The following is a 22,418-nucleotide window of genomic DNA, read 5'->3' as shown; positions in this document are numbered from 1 at the left end:
ACATGCAAGTTAGTTCGTTGGTTCATATCAAGTCAATTGAGATTGAGATTAATACTGTATGACAGGGATCGATATTAATTTGTCGCGTAGATATAGAATCTTAATGGTAGCCACACATGTAGAGTTTTTTCTGAAGATTTGGACTGGGCAGTTCAAACCTTGATATTTTCTCAACGTATGTGGTAAAGACCTTCAGCGAGGGTCTTGTCGGGACGATTCCTCTTTTAATTAACATTGTAAAATATTTGTTAAGTTATGGTAGAAATGTTTGTCAAATAAAAATTATGTTAAAATGATGATTATACTAAGCAAAAAAGATATTATAGAAAAATCTAATGTGACTGAAGCTAATGAAAATTAAAAGAAGTAGTATTACTTTACATAAATATTAAATTCTATTTTAATTGAAAAATTATAGGACCATTTTATTATAATACATTAGTTATCATATATGATTTGAAGTTGAACTGAACTTTCAAACGAGTCGATTAAATGAAAAATAATATCAGATCTTTTTTGAAGACCATCCACTTTCCTACAAGAATATTTATTGATTTTTACAATACGCTGATTTGTTAGAACGCAATAAAATTCCAAAAGAAAATTGTTTCCCCGTGGTATTTAAATAGGAAGAAAATTATGATGAGGCACATCTTATAATATTAATATTAAGAGCTCAAACTTCACCAGAATTTTATTTCATCGTCGGCGTCGCGAACCATATTTTCACGGTAACTAAAAGGAGTTTTTTTTGTGCACTCTACTGAACAAGGCCAAAATCGGCATGTGTAGTAGCACTGTAAGTTAATTTACCAGTCTTCCTCTCTGCGCTACAATTATTTTCCATAAATGGACTGTTAATTTGTGGAAGATTTCATTAAAATATACATAAGTGAGCCTTGCATTTGGCAAACAAAGTGTAAAGAATGCTGCGACAGGAATAAAAAAATACTACATAAGCAAGATCAGCAGAAAGAGAGAGAGAGAGATTTAGCCGAATGCTGTAAAAGATGCTACCATTAAAAAAATAGATAACCTGAGAAATGTTTGCAGGAAATAAAGTAAAAAACTGACGATTCTTTGATGCCTGGTCGGTCAATCAGCTGATAACGTATAAACTGACGGCAACCAATTACATACTACCAAACAGTTAATTATTCTATGCTACCAAAGCACCGTCGCCATATCCGCATTTTAACAAAATTTTCAAAGCCTCCACTGCGCAGTTTTGCCTTGATGAAAAACTGCATGTATGTGTACAGTACGGCTACCTTTAAACATGATTTTCAAATTCCCAGTTGGAGTCCAGACCCAGAGAACATTGTCTATATAATAAGAAATCTTAAAATGACGTAATGGATATATCCATTATATACATAATACATATATACGTATAATTAATAAAAAAAAATAATCTAAAATGCTTAAATCCGGTTTTAAGAATAATCCAATTAGTTTTAACGATATTGTGGCATTTTATGGTGCCATTTGAACTCTTTTACGTAATTTTAGATAATATCACCCCTCTATCGCTGCTGGCATTTTAAAATTGCTACATACATAGGTATTACAAATCAAATGTGGGTTGGTCTATTTTTAAAACTACCTACTATTTTTATTATTTCTATTTTTTGTATATTATTACAGCCATGCAACATTTTGTGAATTACGTGATATCTATAGGAGAAATACCATTACACACAGATAACAAGAAACAATAAATGATCTTCGCGAGGTTTATAAACGTACTTACAAAGAAGCAAAGCAGGATCTGTCGCAAGATTGGAGTTGGAAAAGAAACTCATGGGAAAAACTTTGCTATGACTTACAAGAAAGTGATTATGGCCAAGCATATAAGATAATAAGATCCCAGCTGAAGAAAATGCCACCCACAGTTCAAATGGCTTCAGAAGAAAAAATCCAACAGTCAAACAGTTCAAGACTCTATTTGTAAACGAGAGACAAACCTGGTCTCAATAAAGTGATAAAAAAACTGCGATAAAAGAATGTGATGTTTTAATACAGATAATATAAATAAATGCTGCCAAAAATATAAAATTTAAGAAATCTCCTGGCTGTGATAACTTACCACCAAATGTGATAAAAACGTTAATCATTGGCGCAACTTCAGGTGCGCAGCCCCCCCTAGGTACTGCTGGGCAACCCCCAGAGAAATCCTGAATCCTGAACTCTTGGCTACGTATTCATTTTTATTTGCTTGTGATGCAGTAAAAATGACATTTTCTAGTTTTGTTTAGTTAATACTATTTTGTTGTGTTCAAAAAATGTGTTAATTTTTATTTTTTTAGAAAATCTGTAGGTATTTAAGTAATCTACGGGAACACGGTTTGATAACCAAGTCTATGAAATTTATTGATAGAGATATTCATGTAAAACGTTTTATTCAAAAAATGAGTTTTTTAAAATTATTTTTCATTTTTAAGAAAATAAAAGCCCTAGGCCCCCCCCCCTGAGCTCAAACTTAGCCCCACCCCCCCAAGCCCACCCCAGAATAAATTGCTAGTTACGCTAATGACGTTAATACTGGGCAATGTAGAAGAATATTAATTATTATAATAACTTTCTTCGGAGACATGAATATCCTAATGAATGAAAGAGATCCAAACTACCTCTAAGCGTACAAACATAGTGGGGCATCTCGATGCGATGCTCGCCGCGATGCATCCTACGCGCACGTTTTTAGGCACTGTTTTAAAACGGCGAGTAAGTGCGCGTAAGAGCACCTGTGTGGAATGAAGCAACCAACCTGCAAGTAAATAAAAAAGACTTGAGGGTACACTGGTCGTAGCTTTGAAGGTCTGCTCGGCATATCGGAACTTGAACAGAAGCTAGCGGCAAAATACAGCGAAGAGGTGATTAAAAAAATAACAATCCGGTTTCTACTTGAGGAGATGCGTCCAGCGGGTTCAAGTAAACGTGGCAGGTGTAAGGGGTGTTGTTTAGTGGGTATTATCCTCCAATCAGCTTAAGGAGAAATTGAGTCCCACACTCCGTACGTAAAAGTATTTTACACCTCAAAAAATATGTAGGTATATATTAATGACTCTTATGATTGTAATACTGCACCCTTGCTTGAGCATTTCTCTTAGGCAATAAGAATACCTGAATAGCAGAATCTAGTGGTTTTTAATTAAATAAGTAATGACCTAAAACTTTACAGTTTGTAGGATTCCAAAGTGTAGGTTGCGTAGTTTTCCTAAGACGGTGTCTGTCCTACAAAATTCATCAGACAAGTTGTAAGTTTGAGTTAAGGGAGAGTTGACTAAAATGAAAACCAGGGTAAATTTCTAGAAGCCATTAAAGGTAAAGTTTAAGCTAAATGAATAAAGTTTAACGTTCCGGAATTAATTTGGAGCTTCCAGACAAACCCAGACGACACAAACAAAACTTAGGTTTTGATAATAGAATTATTCTGCAACAAAATATGTGTGACATATGAGCCGTTCACTACACAATTTGGCGGTGTTTAATTGTTAATTGTGTTCATATATGTAAATATAAAAATTATTATTATACAGCAGAAAGAAATGAAAGGAAAGGTACATTGTAAAAATAATAAATTATGAACTCAAATTATAAAAGTACTTTGCAAATTTAATTTTCAGTAATTTTCTTTTTAAGTTGGTTTTAATATTTGAATGCTTAAAAACTTTACAGTATTTTCATAGAAAAATAGTTTTACGTTTTCGTGTATTGTACTCTTTATCCCTTTTCTTGGCACTGAAAGCTGATTCTGTAGTTCTATGAAGTGTTTTGTTAAAATTTAAATTGGTACATTTCAGTTGATTTTGAAAATTCCGACCTGAACGCTCGTACGGCAGAAATTACTACCCGACTACACAATTTGTCAAAATCAGGCAGACTTGCTTTTGACATCTTATAACATCTTGAGTCTATGGTCGCGTTCATCAGGACAAGTTGATCAGTGAGCGATTGGTTGTCCTGCTGAACGTGCTTTTTAGATCAAAATCATAAGTAATGCATATTAAATTGTTTTCACCCATTTTTGGCACAAATCGAGGGGATTAGTCAACCGAGAACAATAAACAAAATGCTTTGTTTCCGTTTTCCAAAAACATTTTGTGACATTTGGCGTATGTGACGTTTAATCCATCATGCATCGGTAGCGTAGCGTATTTTAAATCTGATGGAAAAAATGGCGACTGATCCCAGAGCGCTCACAACTAATCGGCGCGTTCAGCAGAAAATTAGTGATCGCTGCGGTAGCGCTACGTCCTGATGAACGCGACCTATGATCAATGTTTAGAGTTTATGATAGTATAAAATGATACGTTAAATTGTAAGCATGGGAAAATAAGGGTTGCGGACAGGGGCGCAACTAGACATATACTTTTAGGGGGGCTCAAGTCTTTTTGGGTGGGGGGGGGTCTTAGGTCACTATAAGATAAAATTCATGTGAGGTTAGAACCAATTTTATACGACACGCATTGGTCATCAGGGGGGGCTAAGCCCCCCCTGCCCACCCTCCAAGTTGCGCCACTGGTTGCGGATTTCAAAAATCTATCAAATTTTTGCATCGGCTAATTTTCAGCCTTGACTGACTTTCCTCCACTTGGTATGTGCTAGACACATTTGTTTTTGAGGTTTCCATTGATACGATAATTCACTTTAATAAATGTCAAATATTTATGACTGAAAAATAAATAATAATTACTACTAAATAAATATAAATAATAATTTGTGAGAATGGGTAATATGTCTATCAGGAGAAAAATTGGATAAATATTATTTAAACCATTGCACCTATTTTCGCAGTTCTAAAAATTTGTCTGATGATATTTTATATTATAATAATTACAGCTAGAAATATAATCTGGCTAAAAGGCTTGCCAGACTCGTCCAACGCTTGTCAGGTGCGCTAAATTCATACGCACATTCATACGTAGCGCTTCATCTCCTCATTTAACTACCTGTCTTGTGAGTCTGTGATTATAAATGACAACCAGACGTGTATTTTCTATGAAATTATCATTTATCGTCAAATTTTAAAATCCGGGAAAATAAGAACAAAAATTTTGTAATTTTGCAATTTTCGAGATGCCGCCAGACTCATTTGCCGATTTGAGCCAAACTTGTTTTTGACTATAGTTTATGATAGTATCAAATGATACGTTAAATTTCAAGCATGGGAAAGTAAGGGTTACGGATTTCAAAAATCTGTCAAATTTTTTCAACCGCAAATTGTCAGCCACACCTCCATTCAGACTTTCCTCCACTCGGAAAATGCCAGACTGTTTTTTCCATTAATAAAATGAATCAACTAGTATTTATGACTGGGAAAATAAGTGAACTTGTTTAGTTTTTTATCTAGTGTACCCATCCGAAAATTTTAGCCGGACTTACAAATTGTCATTTAGTGTCACCATCCGAACGTACTTTAATAGTACATTCACCCAATGGGAAAATAAGCACAAAAAAATCACTGCCTCCTGGAAATGCTCGCTACCGTAGTTGAACTCCTCTAAAAAGTTTTATTAGCTTTAGTTAGAGATTCTGAAGATATTATCATTAATTTATAGACAAGAGCTATATATAGCACTACGCGCGCTGATGGTCGAAGCAAAAGCTCGACGGATGACCGTCGGGCGAAATCATCCGGCCGGATCATCCGCGCCAATGTGAAATTATTCATATAAACTCATGGTACTTGTTTAACCAACGGACGGTCCGGACGGACGGCTCGCTCCTTATGAAACGGCACAACAGGGACGATCAGTGCGGACGGTCCGCTCCATGTGAAACAGCATGCTTAACGCTTATTTTTTAAACTATTCATTGCCTATAAATTGTGCTGTCAATAACTCATATAACAAAAACTTAACAGATATAGTAAGACTAAACTTGAAATATTATTTCCTGAAATATTTCCTATATTTTGTACTTGATGTGATATCACAAGAGGCCTATCTCCGAATCGTATTTTCATATAAAACACTCCAGAACAATTCAGTATCATTATAATACTGTATAATATTTTGTTGTCATTTAATTATAAATGGAATAACATTTTCATTTTATGCTGTACCTGAATTCAAAGAAAATATTATGTTACAGTCTTTTTTCTGCAGTTGGATTTCTATATGCCTGAGGCAGTTGATACGTTTGTTATAATAATCAACAGTCCTTTAAAACATCAAAATATAAGCTTTTATCTATTTTGTTAATTTTTATATCGTTTTTGAAATGTGGGTACCTATTAGTACACAAGAGGTACTGTATGATCAATAAAAAACGGCGTCAGCGATGGCTATGAAATGAAGATCGCTATCATTTTATATGTAAAATTATAGGGGGAATGTCATTGATCGTCATTTCCAAGCCAACTGGACGCCGTTTTTTTGTACCTATAAGTACAAAATTTACCAAATGCTAATAATAAGAACATCTCAAGAATATTAATGGTTGCCTTATCTATATCTTTTCACTAAAAAGTTTTTTTACGCGGGATTTTGAATGAATACCAGTGTACGTAAAGTATTGTTGGTTGTATAATCTTTCCAAGGTTTCTGCTGCATAAAATCTAAAACTCTATTCTGTGGTAAAATTTGCGCAGTGCTTTGAATAAAATGTGATACGGCGCAATGTCCAATATTTCTGTCTAACATGGCGAAAGTAGAAGATTTACGTGTTGTGATAAGTGCTATCTTGTGACTTACTATGTTTGAAAATGGATAGTAGCATAATTAAATATACAAAGAAAGTGTGATAATAGTGTATATATGAAATATTTTATTATTTAATTTAAGAAGAATTTGTCAACATGTCTACGGATAAAATAAAAGTCGCTGTAAGGCTCCGTCCTTTTAATCGAAGAGGTAACGTAGTATTATTGGAAAACGTTTAACAAAACTAGATGTAAACATAGAAAATAATGTCCTTTTTGTTTGGTATATAATGTCATTCCCTGTTTTCTCCAAGAAACACTTTATAAACAAGGAATGATCTAAGCTCTGTTTTTTATTGACATTGCGACAGACACACCAGGTGATATTCGCTAGAAGGATTTAGCAATGTATTTCTTCTTAAAGTGAATAAAACATAAAATAAAAACCGTAGCTGCCTATTAACGAATATTGCTTGCAAATCATGGTGTTGTAAATAAATACAGGACAATTCTTTCAATGAATACAAAGAGAACATTCATACTTAAATCTAACCTTAATTTTTGTTGTTATTTAGGCAATATGGTTTAATTTATACTAAATAAACATGTAAATTGAATCGAATTGTTGTGCAATTAACAATATTTTTATATTAATAGTTCAGATTGTTTGTAATTTTAGTAGGAATTTGTTTTAAAATACATAAGTAATTGCATTCAATAGGTATTTAACTGTTATGGTTTTCCTTAGTTTAAAAGATGTACATATGTGTTTATGGTATATTAATACTATTATCTCTTTCTTCAGAGCTCGAACTGGGGACGCAATGCGTCGTAGAAATGGATAAACAACAAACCATTCTTCACCAGCCTACAACATTGGATAAAGTTGAGAGGTAAATATCTGTTAAGTTTTTCGAAGATTTTTCTTAAAAAGCCAAGGGAGTTTATTTTAATAAAGGGAGTTTATCAAATGCATCAGATCTTGACAACTAATAATTGTACTTAAAATGTTGTCTTAATTTCTTGAACAAATTAATTTAAAGGAACAGTACATATAAATAATATTTTCTCTAAGAATTTAACAATCTACATTCTATAAACATAGAAATAAAATTATATTTCTATGCAGTCAATATCTTTGGGTTTTTGTACTTTCCAAGATGAAAGTCAAGTTTATTTTTGGAGAATATCATTAAAAAGTTTCTGGTTGTCTGTCATCATTGTTTGCTAGTAAATAACATTTATCTCGTATTATTTTAGGAAGCTTTTACTACTGTTGACTTATTTTAAGCAGTCACCTTGTTGAGTGATATCAAGTCTGTTAAATTTATTTTATTAGCATAAATTTTTTATGTATGATTTTTCTTTATTATTATTTATGTGCGCATAGATATTTCTATACTTATTTAATAGGAAAGCATTATATCTTTTCAAATTAAATTATAAATATTTTTTCCTTTACTTATATAAAGTATTTTTCTTGATTTTTAGTTTTAGTATATCTGAATAATCCCTTCATTATCTCTTAATTTCTGATATGTCACTGACATACATAAGCTGTTTACCATTTATTGACTTAGGTGATTTTAGTAATACAAGGTCATATTGTTCAATTATTTCTATTCAATTCAGACATTTAACAATTACTTACAATAAATAAATGATAATAAAACTGCCCTACAAGCACCTGGTTTTACAAATGAAAATCATTAGGAAGATGTTGTGTTTATAATATATGTAATTATTTTTTCTCAGTATGTTTATCATTATCAATAACTTAATTCCATCAATTTATGTTCTATTTGCACTTCTATAAATAAGTATACAGTTTGTATAAAAATTATAATGTACAATTACAATGTATTACTTCTATATTATTATTCGGTGTTTAATGAATATATTAATTTATTCAACCGTATGATCGAAAAAAAAACGGCGTCAGCAATGGCTATGAATGGAAAATCGCTGTCATTTTATATGGAAATTTATATGGGGATATATACTTTATATCAGGAAATATTAACAACGTGTTACCCTGTATTATGGGTGTGTGTTAAGTATTTGTAATCTTTTGTCTGGAGGAAATAATGTAGGGAAGTTCTGTTGTATTGTAAAAATTTACGGTTTTGTGATTATTTTTAATTAAAGCATTTTATTTACATAAAGCATATACATAGTTGATTATTGAGTTTAAAGAAATGAGTATTACTTTATTGGTGCTGCAGTTGTATAATTTGCTCGTTTGAAAATACCTACTACTTTTTTACAATTTCCTTACACATGAAATAAGGAACTATTTATTGTATCATTTCTACAGTGGGTAGGAAAGAAGAAAAGATAATTAGTTCCGAGACACTTGAGAAATATAATTAAATTGTTTTCTTTTTAATTAAAGGATCTCATTAATTCATTATTTGTAGAAACATTTTTTTTGTTTTGTTTGTGACAAGTATTTAAAAAATGATGGTTTCTATAGGTTTCAAAAATATCTATTTTCTTTATTAGATGCACACTAACTTTAACAAAACAAAACGCTGTTTAAGGTAGCTGATAGTTTCGACGAATTTTTATGGATATCGTTTTTAGTCATCAATATATTTTTAGATATTTTTTTGTGTAACTTAAAGTCTTTTAAATTACTTAAAAAAATTGTTGGAAAATCGAGTAAAAGCACTTTGCTTAGTATGTTATCGAATAGTTTAAGTAAATCATTTTTTAAATAATAAATAATTTTTAATTATTTTTAATAAATGCGTTTAATTAGATTATAAATAGCGAGTGTTTATTACAAGTGTCACTCCTATAACTTTTTGATATTTTCAGTTAAAAACGAGATTTGGCACGCTATTCGGTATATGACATAAATTAGGATTGATTGACATATTCAATAATTGTTTTCGGTCCTTCCTGTTCCACCGGAATTGTCGACAACTTTTGATTTTTAAGTGAAACCCTCGGTATTTTTTTACTTCATTTGATATAAAATGAGATTTGGTTTGGATAGAAAATGAGATTTGGCTTTCAATTAAAAATTTCAATTTCAATTTAGGGTGCCATGACAATAAATGTAACGACAATTTGACTCGAAATACCAAGTGTGTGGTATCAAATTATTCGTAAAAAAATACTTTTTCCAAATATTCTAATGAGCCACCCCTGTTCCATTTGAAAAAATTTATAATTAAAAACACGATTTGGGTATCTTTAAACTAGCCAGGACAAGATACGATAAACATTAGAAGATCAGATCTATTTCTGCTTGATTAAAAACTCTAGATTGAAATTTAAAATATGATTTTTTTAAGCCAGAATGTCAAAAGTTGACATATCATATGTCATTCTCTTCGGAGTGTCATTTTCTATCGAATGAAGTAAAAAAAATACCGAGAGTACCATTGGGTGCCAAAAAATTGAATACGTCTATCAAGCCTGTTTTATTACATATACTAACCTACCAAATCTCGTTTATTTATCTGAAAAAAAAAGTTATAGGGGTGAGCCACGTTTGAGAAACACCCGGTATTTTTATGTTAATGTTGGATATTGTTAACGATATTTTGTTTGTAATTTTTTTTATTTTCAATGGACAGTGAAATATTATTTTTAAATTTTGTTTTATTAGGCTAGTTCAACCTGTAGTATTTCACAGAGCTCGTAGACTGTGTTTATTGATTTTGTTTCTTGTTTTCAGTGCCAAAATATTATATTGCCCTTAATACATTTAATTAGGTATTGTATAGTGAAAAAAAATCAGTCGAGGTAGCTGAGTAGACTTATTTATGTTGGTTTTTAGTAAACAAAATTAAAATCAGTTGAATGTAGATCAGTTTACAGAGGATCAATTACCTATATGATTCATTGCAAGAATGTCATAGAAAAGGAAAATAAAAAACAATTTAATTTTAATCTGGCTGTTTTAATATAATTCTTGAGTAACCATCACCTATACGTAATGTCTGATTTCAAGAGACTCATTTTTATATTTAATTCATATATTTATTTTTGTTGTATTTATTTTTATTGATAGATCCTATAGTCCTAGTAAAACTGTTGAATTAGACACAATCAATACCAACCCCTATCGTCATAGAAAAATCTATCAATGTTCCTTTTATAACAGCGGGGTTTAATATTTAATTGCAAAAGTATATTAATAGCTGTGTATCTATCGATTGGTGGCGTATAATACATACCAAAGTATCTTTGTATTGTAACGATTTTAATGGGTTATTCTATTTTCTACATTATTAATGATATTTAATTGGTCTATATCTATGGTCTGTTCTTGTCAATAAATGACAAATATCCTTGACACCTTATTTTTTGAGTTTTGGTGTATTACTTAAAAGACAAGCTACTACAAGTCTGATGTGTGAGGTGCCAAAATAAAAATTTCAATACTTTTTTATGATGTCGATTTGTATATTATATGAATAATACAGGATGTTTATAATGTTGTTTTATAAATATGTATAGAGCAAATTATCCCATACAGTATTACAGTATATTAAATTTAATTTAATGTTAAAAATAGATTTTTTACGCCAGCGACTTGTATTGAGAATATAATTAAATTAGAGAAAGAAACCAATTGAAGTTGACAATCATAAACTTCATTCTAAAGAGGGTAGGTAATTTAATAAACTCCTCTGTATCTCCTAACTCTTTGTTATATTGCCCACATTATTCTTATCAAAATTGTATAGATGAAAGGTGTGAAATAATCATAAGTAACAAAACCAATTAAACTTGAGGATGTTTTTTTATTTCAGGAAACAATCGAAAACCTTTGCTTTCGATCATTGTTTCTGCTCAGTGGATCCGAATGTTAGCGACTTTGCATCTCAAGAAGTTGTTTTCGATTCATTAGGTAGAGACATTCTTGACAACGCATTCCAGGGGTACAACGCGTGCATTTTTGCGTATGGACAAACAGGTACACTTACAAGACGTTTTCCGTCTTTATAAAAATAAAATTCACTGACACACTCAAATATGACTTGCAATCCATTAAGTACAAGCATAAATACTTCTGGGAAAGTATCTGGGAATTATTTGTTATTTTTTTATAAAATGCCATTGCCAATTAGCAGAGAACATGGATACAGTATCAAAGCTTACTGACTAAACAAGTTAATAAACTTGGGTATTTTATGATACAGCGGCATTACCCTTTTACCTAGAAATACTGTTTTTGTGCATAGTAGGAATATTATGATTATTGAAGCTGTTTATGTACTCCCATAAACTGCTTATTGTTGAGGTATAATTTGAAAACTAACCCTAATTTTAGTGTTACTACGTTTACAAACTATTTACATTGTCGATGACTCAAAAAATAAACTTCCAAATGGAAATGGAATTTTTGCTTATTAATCTTTGTGATTAACCCAATATTTGGCGTAGAGTAATCTAATCAGTCGTTAGAAATATAATCAATATAACTTTATTAGGCCGATTTTTTGTACACTGGTATAAACCGAAAGTAAAATCACCATTTCTAGAAAAATGTTTTCGGAGATATTTATTTTGACATAGTTTATAAGTGGGTGGCATAAAAATGATTAACAAATAAATATATATAATAAACACCCACTTTAATTATTTTGAGTCATTTAGTTCCTGATTAATTTTAAATAAAATACAAGTGTATAATTTTTTATTCATTTTAAGTTGTAAAAAATAGTTTAATAATGTTACACCGAAAGAACTATGTGTAAATAGATAACAATTGATTAAAAACTCTGATTATGATAATATATACTTAAGAAGTAAAAAGAATATATGTATACATGGTGCGTCTCAAAGTGGCTCACCCCTATAACTTTTTTATTTTTTCAGATAAAAAAACGAGATTTGGTATGTTAGTATATGACAAAAATTAGGATTTATTGACGTATTAGGTTATTTTTGGTCACTTCCTGTTTCACCGGAAATGACAACAACATTTGATTATTAAATGGCACCCTCGGTATTTTTTTATTTTATTCGATAGAAACTTACTTTCTGAATATAATGACATATCATATGTCAACTTTTGACATTCTCGCTTAATAAAAAATTGTATTTTAAATTTCAATCTAGAGTGACAAGGCTATGTTAAAAAAACTAATTCTTAATCAAGGAGCCTTGGAAACATAGATTTGATCGTCTAATGTTTTTAGTGTCTTGTCCTGGCCGGTTAGAAAATTGCCAAATCGTATTTTTAATGATATCTCAATTTTTTCAAATGGAATGAAGGTGGCTCATCAGCATATTTGGAAAAAGCATTTTACGAATAATTTGATACCACACACTTGGTATTTCGAGTCAAATTTTCGTTACGAACGTAACGAAAATAGTTATAATTTCAAATAAGTTATAATTTCAAATAAACCATATGCGAAAATGTCAAAAGTTGACATATGATATGTCATTCTATATAAATTGTTATTTTCTATCGAATAAAATAACAAAATGCCGAGGGTGCCATTTAAAAATCAAAAGTTTTAGTCATTTCCCGTGAAACAAGAAGTGACTGAAAACAATTGAATACGTCAATCGATCCTAATTTATGTTATATACTAACATACCAAATCTGGTTTTTTAATTGAAAAAATAAAAAAGTTATAGGGATGTGCCATTTTTGAGACGCACCCGGTATATTTAAGTATATATTATATAGATATTTATTATATATTAAATGAACAAAATTCTTACAGCTTTAGTGTATATTAATAAATAATATTTTCTTGCCTTTAGCTGTGTATTTTTTCTAATTTCGAAAAATCGAAAGTAGAGAAAAAAAAGTTAAAAGAAAATTGTTTTGCTTGTCGTAAAGGGGGAAAGGGAAACCAAGCTCCACTCCCACAACCGGTTTCTGGTGGGCTGTCAGGTGGGCTGTCCAGGGGCTGGTTCTCACCGATACGGCAACCAAAACTTCTTCTATATCAACAGAAGATGTCGTAAAGTGTCGGTGAGATATTAGTGCATCTCCCGTCAAAAGATGGTAAAGAGCGTTTTTCGGCCCGCTCAAATATATATTAAATGAACAGAATTCTTACAGCTTTAGTGTATATTAATAAATAATATTTTCTTGCCTTTAGCTGTGTAGTTTTTTAAGTGCTTTAGCAGTTAAGTTTAGATAGTGCTTTTTTTATTCCCTTAAGCCCTGCTCTGTTAGTAATAACGAAACCTATAAAATTATATATTACAAACATACAACTTGAAATTAGACCTTTATCGATTCAGTGATGTCTGTAATGTGTAACAGTTTTAGCAAAGTTTACTAAGTTTTAAATATAAATCAATACTCATAACATACAGGGTTTTTAGGCTTTTACACTAGGCTATATTACAGTATGATCGAAAAAAAAAAGGCATTAGTGATGGCTATGAAAAAATGAAGGTCTCTGTCATTTTTTTTGGAAATTATACTCTCAATATATATAGGGTGTCAGAACGGGAACTACATCGATTGATATAACAGAAACGGTTAAACGAGAGCTTATTGATTAGCTAGCTAATTTTAGAGTACACGAGCTTTTCCAGTAATTTTTGGTGTATGACATTTTGTAGTTCCTGGTGGCACATTCTGTATGTGAGCTTAATTTGATATACAGCGTGGTCCGAACTGTATTCCAGAAACTTCGGCAGCATATGTCGTAAAATGCTTAGTTTCGGAGATACAGGGTGTAGAAGTTTCATTTTTATTCCAAATTATTTCTGAAGTAACGGCAATATTTGGATGAAATTTGGTGTCTGGGGGTTTTTTGACATGAGAAATTTGATTTTTATGTTAATATGACTCCTACTTGTAGTGGGCGCCACTTACATATTTTTAACTAGTTTAAAGCGTAATAACTTTTCGTCCGTACCTGTATAAAACTACTGAGAAATATATACTACTAAAAATATACATTCACTGCGTTTTTTACGTAAAAAAGGTCTCTTGGTAAAAATCGCTACGAGTAATGGTTCTCGAGATATTTGGAATCGAAATTATCAATACCTATCATCATTGACATAAATTAAAAATGTCGACTAAATAGTTATTAGACTGAAATCAGTTCAAAAGAAAGTTCATCAGAAAAGTTCAACGAAAAATTTATGATTAATTTAAAAAATAAAAATTTCCCAAATTTATTATTTCAGTCAAATATACAACTATCTACTCAACGTGTTTTTTTGTCAATAATGACATGTATTGACTATTTTCAGTCTAAATATCTTGAGAACGGTTGCTCATAGCGATTTTTACCAAAAAACATTTTTTACGTAAAAAGTCACGGAAATGTATATTTTTTCACTCATCAGTTTTATACAGGTACGGACGAAAAGTTATTATTCGTCAAAACAGTTAAAACACATGTAGATGGCGCCCTCTGCAAATATGTGCCATATTGACATCAAAATCAAATTTCTCATGTCAAAAAACTCCCAGACACCAATTTTCATCCACATATTGACGTTACTTCAGAAATTATTTGGAACACATCAAAATAAAAATGAAACTTCTGCACCCTGTATCTCCGAAACTAAGCATTTTAGGACATACATTTATACGAACTTTTTTACTTATTTTTATCTGCAGAATATGCTATCGAAGTTTCCGGAATACAGTTCGGACCACCCTGTATATTTTCTATCTAAATTATAAGGAAATCTATCTATCTATATCTAATCTATATTACATAGGGAGAATTAGGTGCGATTTGGCGATATATACTGCGTTACGATTTAAATGCTCTATTAATTAAGATAATTAAGCCAGCTTACATTATTATATAGCGTGTAATATTCATAATACCAGATACCAGACGATATAATTAGGAATTTTATATTATTTAATTTATCTATTATTTCAATTTTATTGATCTCTTGTTTTATTGAATTATATATATAGCTGTCATTGTCATCAAACTCTTGTCATTGCCAGTGGCAACTGATTGAGGGTTATAAAAATTACTTATTTTATTCAAGTATGAAAAAAATAATACTAGGCTTCTTATTAGATTTGAAATTTATTAAAACTAGATTTTTATTCTTTTTTTTTTCAGAAAACTAATTTACGTGAATAAAAGCTTCTCCTGCCGAATAAAATCCAATTAAATTTCTTTGCGAGCTGCTAAATCATATAGTTTGTTTTTCCTTTAATTTTATACGGTGTTTTTTTAAGATTCAGAGCTGTTTCTCTATTAGCATGAGCAGAGGCGGACCTATAGAGGTTTAGCGGGGCTCCAGCCACCCAATTTTATTCTTATAAAAATAGAATTCGCTTATACTGAAATATAATCTACTTACAACTCATTAAATACAGGGTGGTCCGAACTGTATTCCGGAAACTTCAGCAGCATATTCTGCAGATAAAAATAAGTAAAAAAGTTCGTATAAATGTATGTCCTAAAATGCTTAGTTTCAGAGACACAGGGTGTAGAAGTTTCATTTTTATTTCGATTTTTTCTGAAAAGTAATTTCTGAAATAATGTCAATATTTGGATGAAAATTGGTGTCTGGCAGTTTATTGACATGAGAAATTTGATGTTGATGTCAATATGACTCCTACTAGTAGAGGGCGCCACCTACGTGTGTTTTAACTGTTTTGAAGCATAATAACTTTTTGTCCGTATCTGTATAAAACTACCGAGTGAAAAAATATACATCTCTGTGATTTTTTACGTTAAAAATATCTCTTTGTATAAATGGAAAATGGAGAATGGAAATAGTAAATACATGTCATTATTGACGAAAAATAAACACGTTGAGTAGATAGTTATTTCACCAAAATAATAAATTTGGGAAATTCTTATTTTTTTAAATTAATCATAAATTTTTCTGCAAAAAATGATGATAAAACAGTTTCTGTTGAATATTTGGCAGAAAAACATTTCAAATTTATGATTTGAGTCTTAATAACTATTTAGTCAACATGTTTAATTTATGTCAATGATGACAGGTATTGATAATTTCTATTCCAAATATCTCGAAAACCATTACTCGTAGCGGTTTTACCACCTTTTTTGACGTAAAAAAAGTCGTAAATGTATATTTTTTTACTCAGTAGTTCTATACAGGTACAGATGAAAAGTTATTACTCTTCAAACCAGTTAAAAAATATGTAGGTGGCGCCCTCTACTAGTTAGGAGTCGTATTGACATCAAAATCAAATTTCTCATGTCAAAAAACTCCCAGACACCAATTTTCATCCAAGTATTGACGTTACATCAGAAATTATTTGGAAAAAATCGAAATAAAAATGAAACTTCCACACCCTGTATCTCCGAAACTAAGCATTTTAGGACATACATTTATACATATAATATATAACTTTTTTACTTATTTTTATCTGCAGAATATGTTGCCGAAGTTTCCGGAATACAGTTCGAACCACCCTGTATATAAAATATTAGCAAACCTAATTAAAAATGTCATTATTTCTAAGATCTACATTATTTGTTGTGTTCTGCATTGTATTTGTTTGTCCATTATTGTTCTTATTTATTTTGTTGTATTATGCTAAGGCATGTTTTTGTCTGGTTGTTTTCTGTGGATTTATATTAATAATCTCGCCACAATAGAAAAAAACGTCTGCCTGTTGGTAGACAATGTTTGAACATAGTACTTTTTGGAGAATTTATACTTACATACCTATATAATTTAGATATTGAACAACCTTATTTATTACTCAAAAAATATCCCATTTATTGCCACATTGAACCCCTCCAAAAAAATCTACGTCCGCCCCTGAGCTCAGATTCAGATTAATTTTTACGAGGGGACGTTAAAGCTTTGACTTTTGCATGAAATCTTGATTAAAATATATTTTTATTGACTAACCCTGCGGAAAGAGTGAGAATGAATGTTTTGTGTTGTAAAGGGATGGAAAACCGCGTTCTTGAACTTTCCTTTTATAGTATTGATTTCGGTGGCGACCTTACAAAGGAAGAAAGCTGTTTTTCTCACCGATTTTTTTCTTGCTGGTTGCGTCTAGTAGTTTTATCTGAAAATTTTATTTTGACCTAGTTTTCCGTTTTCCTTTTTTTTTTAACAGAATCATTATCTTAAGAATAGTATATTTTTAGGAAAAAAATATAACTTTTTATACGTATCTCATTTTAACTTTAAACAATCTCCTCCTGAATGGTATTCACACTAACTAATTTAATACATAGAAAATCCCATGTACATTTTAAAAATGATGTATGAAGTTTTCCCAATTTTATTTTACAGACGAATTTATTTGAAACTTTTCAATAGCTTCTGTAGAAGTGTCTTGACCAGATCCGGATTATTTTAAATTTTCACCTAATTTAGTATGTTTGTATTAGGGGATTCAATCCCGGGATCCCGACGTTTTTTATCGGATTTTTTCAATCCCGGGATCCCGGGAAAATAATAACAGATCCCGGGATTTTATATAATATAGTAAAACGCTATTTTTAATGTTGTATATGCAAAAACTCTTTTAGTTGAATTCCTTATTTCCTTCAAAGAATATCTTAATACCCTTTCCTTATAGCGCCGCCGCGCGCTGCCGACAAGCGATACGTCGGTGATTCCCGGAATAATAAAAAACTTTTGAAACAAGAAGTAGCAAACCTCTTAAAACGACTAGATATAACAAGTAAAATCATATTAGATTCTTCAGATAGTTCGGAATCGGATGAAGATTTGCCAATTGCTACTATTCAGAACAGGTACCAGGCCTTAAATGATGACGTGTCATTTTCGGAGAGGCTAGATGAAGCGTTAACCAAAAAAATGTCAAATCGAATGACAGTGCCACCAGTAACAAAAACTGAAAACTTGGAAGCCCAAATAAAAAATGAAATGGATACGTTCCAGAAGAGTGGACAACGTGGAACAAACTTACAACTAGCTTTTGATTTTTTAAGTACAATACCGCCTACAAGTGTAGAATCGGAAAGGTGTTTTTCGTCAGCAGGCTTGATAGTTACAAAATTTCGTTCTGCTATGGGAGATGACACAATAGACAATATTATATTTTTGCGCTATTTTTTTTAAAAATATGGAATAATATCAGTCCAGTTTCTTTTTTGTTTTCTTTGAGATTTTTAATTTTTGTTTAATGTTGTTTAAGAAGAATATTTACTTATTTTTGTGTTCCAAAGACTTTGTTTTTGTTTTAACTAATTAACGTTAATTTTAATAAAATGTTCTTTGAAAGTAACATTGGTAACATTATTACTGAAATCCCGAGATTCGGGGTTAAGAATCCCGGGATCCTGACAACATAAAATTGTCCGAGGTTGAATCCCCTACTCACAATGTACCGTTTGTGTCCAGGAAGGGTTCATAGTTTCATAGATGTCGATTTTCGAAAGAAATCAGAACATGTATATTATTTCGTATATTTTTCATTTTATTGATTTTATGAAAAGCACTGTTCATTAAAATGTTGTATCCTATGTTATAGGGCTTGTTTCTCTCTACAATTTCCTGTCTCACAACGTACCGTTTGTGTCCAGGAAGGGTTCATATTTTCATAGATGTCGATTTTCGAAAGAAATCGGTACATTTATTTTATTTCGTATATTTTTCATTTTATTGATTTTATGGAAAGCACTGTTCATTAAAATGTTATATCCTATGTTATAGGGCTTGTTTCTCTCTACAATTTCCTGTCTCACAATGTACCGTTTGTGTCCAGGAAGGGTTCATATTTTCATAGATGTCGATTTTCGAAAGAAATCGGTACATTTATTTTATTTCGTATATTTTTCATTTTATTGATTTTATGGAAAGCACTGTTCATTAAAATGTTGTATCCTATGTTATTGGCTTGTTTCTCTCTACAATTTCCTGTCTCACAATGTACCGTTTGTCTCCAGGAATTTTAATAAAATGTTTTTTGAAAGTAACATTGGTAGCATCATTACTGAAATCCCGGCATTGAATCCCGGGATCCCGAGTTTCGGGGTTAAGAATCCCGGGATCCCGACAACATAAAATTGCCCGGGATTGAATCCCCTAGTTTGTGTCTCTCATAACTCAAAAACGAGTTCGTATATATTATTCAAAATGAACAATTTGCTACAGCTGTACACGGTATACCAAATACAGTGATATGTACAAAAGAAAAAAAACATTCACAAGTTCCATAACTTATGAATGTTTTTTTTCTTTTGTTCAGTATAAAACGGAAACGTAAAATAAAATAGAATATAACGATAATCTCGCTATATACAATCCGCATAAAAGCAAACATCGTGTGTACTTCTAAAATGATAAGTTTATTATGTACCTTTATGCATTATTTTATCTTCTCATGCACATACAGGGTGGTATTCGTGAAACTTCGGCAGCATATTCTACCGATAAAAATAAGTAAAAAAAATCATATAAATTTACGTCCTAAAATGGCTTCATTTCGCAGATACAGGGTGTAGAAATTTCATTTATTTCGATATTTTTCAAATAATTTCTGAACTAATGTAAATATTTGAATGAAAATTGGCGTCTTGGTGTTTTTTAATACGAGAAATTTTTTAACTGGATTGGAGGCTAGTAACTTTTCGGTTATAACTGTATAAAACCACTGAGTGAAAAAATATACATTTCGTCCGTTTTTTACGTAAAAAAATGCCCCTAGGTAAAAAACGCTACGACTAACTCAACATGTATAATATTTCGAATGAAAATTTATAGGTACATTCATGTCATCTTTGACAAAAATAATCAATTAAATTCAAAATGATAAATCTTGGAACTTTTTTTTAAATAGTTTCTGTTGAACTTTTAGGCACAAAAATATTTTAAATTTATGATTTCAGTCTAAAATATCTACTCAACAAGTTCAATTTTGGTCAATGATGACATGTACAACTTAACAAGTATAGCTAGAGACGTGAGAAATATAAAATAACACGCGACCGGTGCTATCCCCAAGTCTCCTCCTATATTTGTACAACTGTATTTATTATTTCGATTCCAAATATCTCGAGAACCATTACACATAGCGATGTTTACCAAGGGATTTTTTACGTAAAAAATGGCTGAAATGTATATTTTTTAATACTTTTAATAGAGGTACGGCCGAAAGAAGAAGTTAGACCTTCTGAATATATCATAATATTTACTTTTATACTTCCTAACACTTTTAGAATAATTATATAATAAAATTTTCGTATACTCGCTATTTAAACTCGTGTATTTGTATATACTAGTTGTTTACGATTTTCTCCGATGGTGACAGCACCGGCGGAGAATGCACCAAGTCTGTAGAATCACAACACAGAATAACAAAATTTATTATGGTAAAAAATCATATTTTGTTCTAGTAGTTCTTGTACAATAAAGACATTGTTAATTTACTGGGTGATTGACGTATTTAATTAAACAACAATATTTATCAACAACTGTATAATTAGTCATATTTTTTGCATTTTGCAAATATTATGTGTACTAAAAGGGTTTCTTATCTGCAACGGACTACAGTAATTAACATAAAACTAAATAAAAACAAAAATACAGATAAGGTAGTAACGTTGGTAGTAATATTACTTAAGTTTTTTATAGGGCGTTTCTCTTATGACACAGTTACATACATATGTCACTTAATAAATTGTTCCTGATAATGAGAGAGAGAGCATATCTGTGTGCTGTGGAATGTAAAGTTTTTATTTTTATATTAATGGTTAATCCTTTACTATAGATATTTTATCGGTGACAATTGTTGTTAATAAGATAACTGTTGTATTTTTTTAAATGAAAATCTTTATTTGTATTTTAAAATAAATTGAGAGAATTACGTAATACAAGTTAATTTTTTTAAACTGAATTTTAAATTTACCATAGAATGTGCAACAAATGGTTTATTGTCTAGAGTTGTATTTACTTTTTATATTAGTTGTATGGAACGGAAAATAACCTGTAGGAAGGAAATATGTTGTAATTACTAAAACAATATTAGATATTATGTCCTACAGCTAGGATTAAAATGAAGGGTGTGACTGAAACTAATGAACACGCAACTGATGTGAAGTGGATCAATAATTCATCAAATTGCACAAAAACTTTGTAAATAAAACATCTATGGACTGAAACATCTGTAATCGAAGTTTGTAATATACGTTTTATGTGGTAATGCCTTTTAGAAGAGCAACTATGCCTTTCAGCTTTATTTGGCGATATAGTTTTTTAAGGAATATATTTTACCTATATAAGGAGCCAGGGCATATGCAATACAATTTTCTTTTATATAATTATCAAGTTACTGTTCATGCTCGAATAATATCACTCGGTATATTTTGTATATAAAGAAATTTTGCTATGCTTTCTACTATGCCATTTTAGTTGATATTGTATGCCATTATTAGCTACTGTAATTTGTCAAACCAACAAGCAAGTTTCAAATAACAAATAAATTGTTTATTGAATATCTAAATATTGTATCCTATCCTCAGTTATAATTTTCTCTACAGGAAAAAATATTTCTTGTTTTTTGATGTTACCTGAAATCATTATTTTACCAAAATAATTCTTTATTAGATGTTCCCTTGGGCATACACAAGCATATTTGTTTTTCTTAGTAAATAAGACGTTGTTTTTTGTACTTATTTTTTTTGTTTCTTGATGTAAAATTAGAAAAAAATTTTAGTTTTAGTATTTTTTCTGGTATCTGTATTTAAATTTTTTTATAACTTTTTTATTTTTTCTGATAAAAAACGAGATTTGGTATGTTAGTATATATGACATAAATTAGGATTGATTGATGTATTCATCACTTCCTGTTTCACAGGAAATAATGAAATAAGCAAATAAAAAATGCTAA

At 30.6% G+C, this 22,418-nt stretch overlaps 1 protein-coding gene across 5 annotated transcripts in view; it reads left to right on the top strand.

The window, feature by feature from the left end:
- Positions 1-6,626: 6,626 nt before the first annotated feature.
- The window catches only part of LOC115882518 (kinesin-like protein KIF13A), a 39,152-nt gene continuing 23,360 nt past the window's right edge, over positions 6,627-22,418 (top strand). For 4 of the 5 annotated variants that reach the window (XM_030900627.1, XM_030900626.1, XM_030900628.1 and 1 more), the window contains exons 1-3: positions 6,803-6,857; positions 7,452-7,539; positions 11,419-11,582. In XM_030900627.1, coding sequence (XP_030756487.1) covers positions 6,803-6,857; positions 7,452-7,539; positions 11,419-11,582 — 307 coding nt within the window. Of the gene's footprint in view, positions 6,858-7,451; positions 7,540-11,418; positions 11,583-22,418 lie in introns of all 5 variants that reach the window. The other variant, XM_030900624.1, reaches the window with a different exon arrangement.

This window comes from Sitophilus oryzae, unplaced genomic scaffold, assembly GCF_002938485.1.
Source record: "Sitophilus oryzae breed Bouriz unplaced genomic scaffold, Soryzae_2.0 scaffold_177_pilon_pilon, whole genome shotgun sequence".
Lineage (NCBI taxonomy): Eukaryota > Metazoa > Arthropoda > Insecta > Coleoptera > Curculionidae > Sitophilus > Sitophilus oryzae.
The sequence above is the reverse complement of the archived record's forward strand: the minus strand, read 5'-3'. Positions and strand labels throughout refer to the sequence as shown.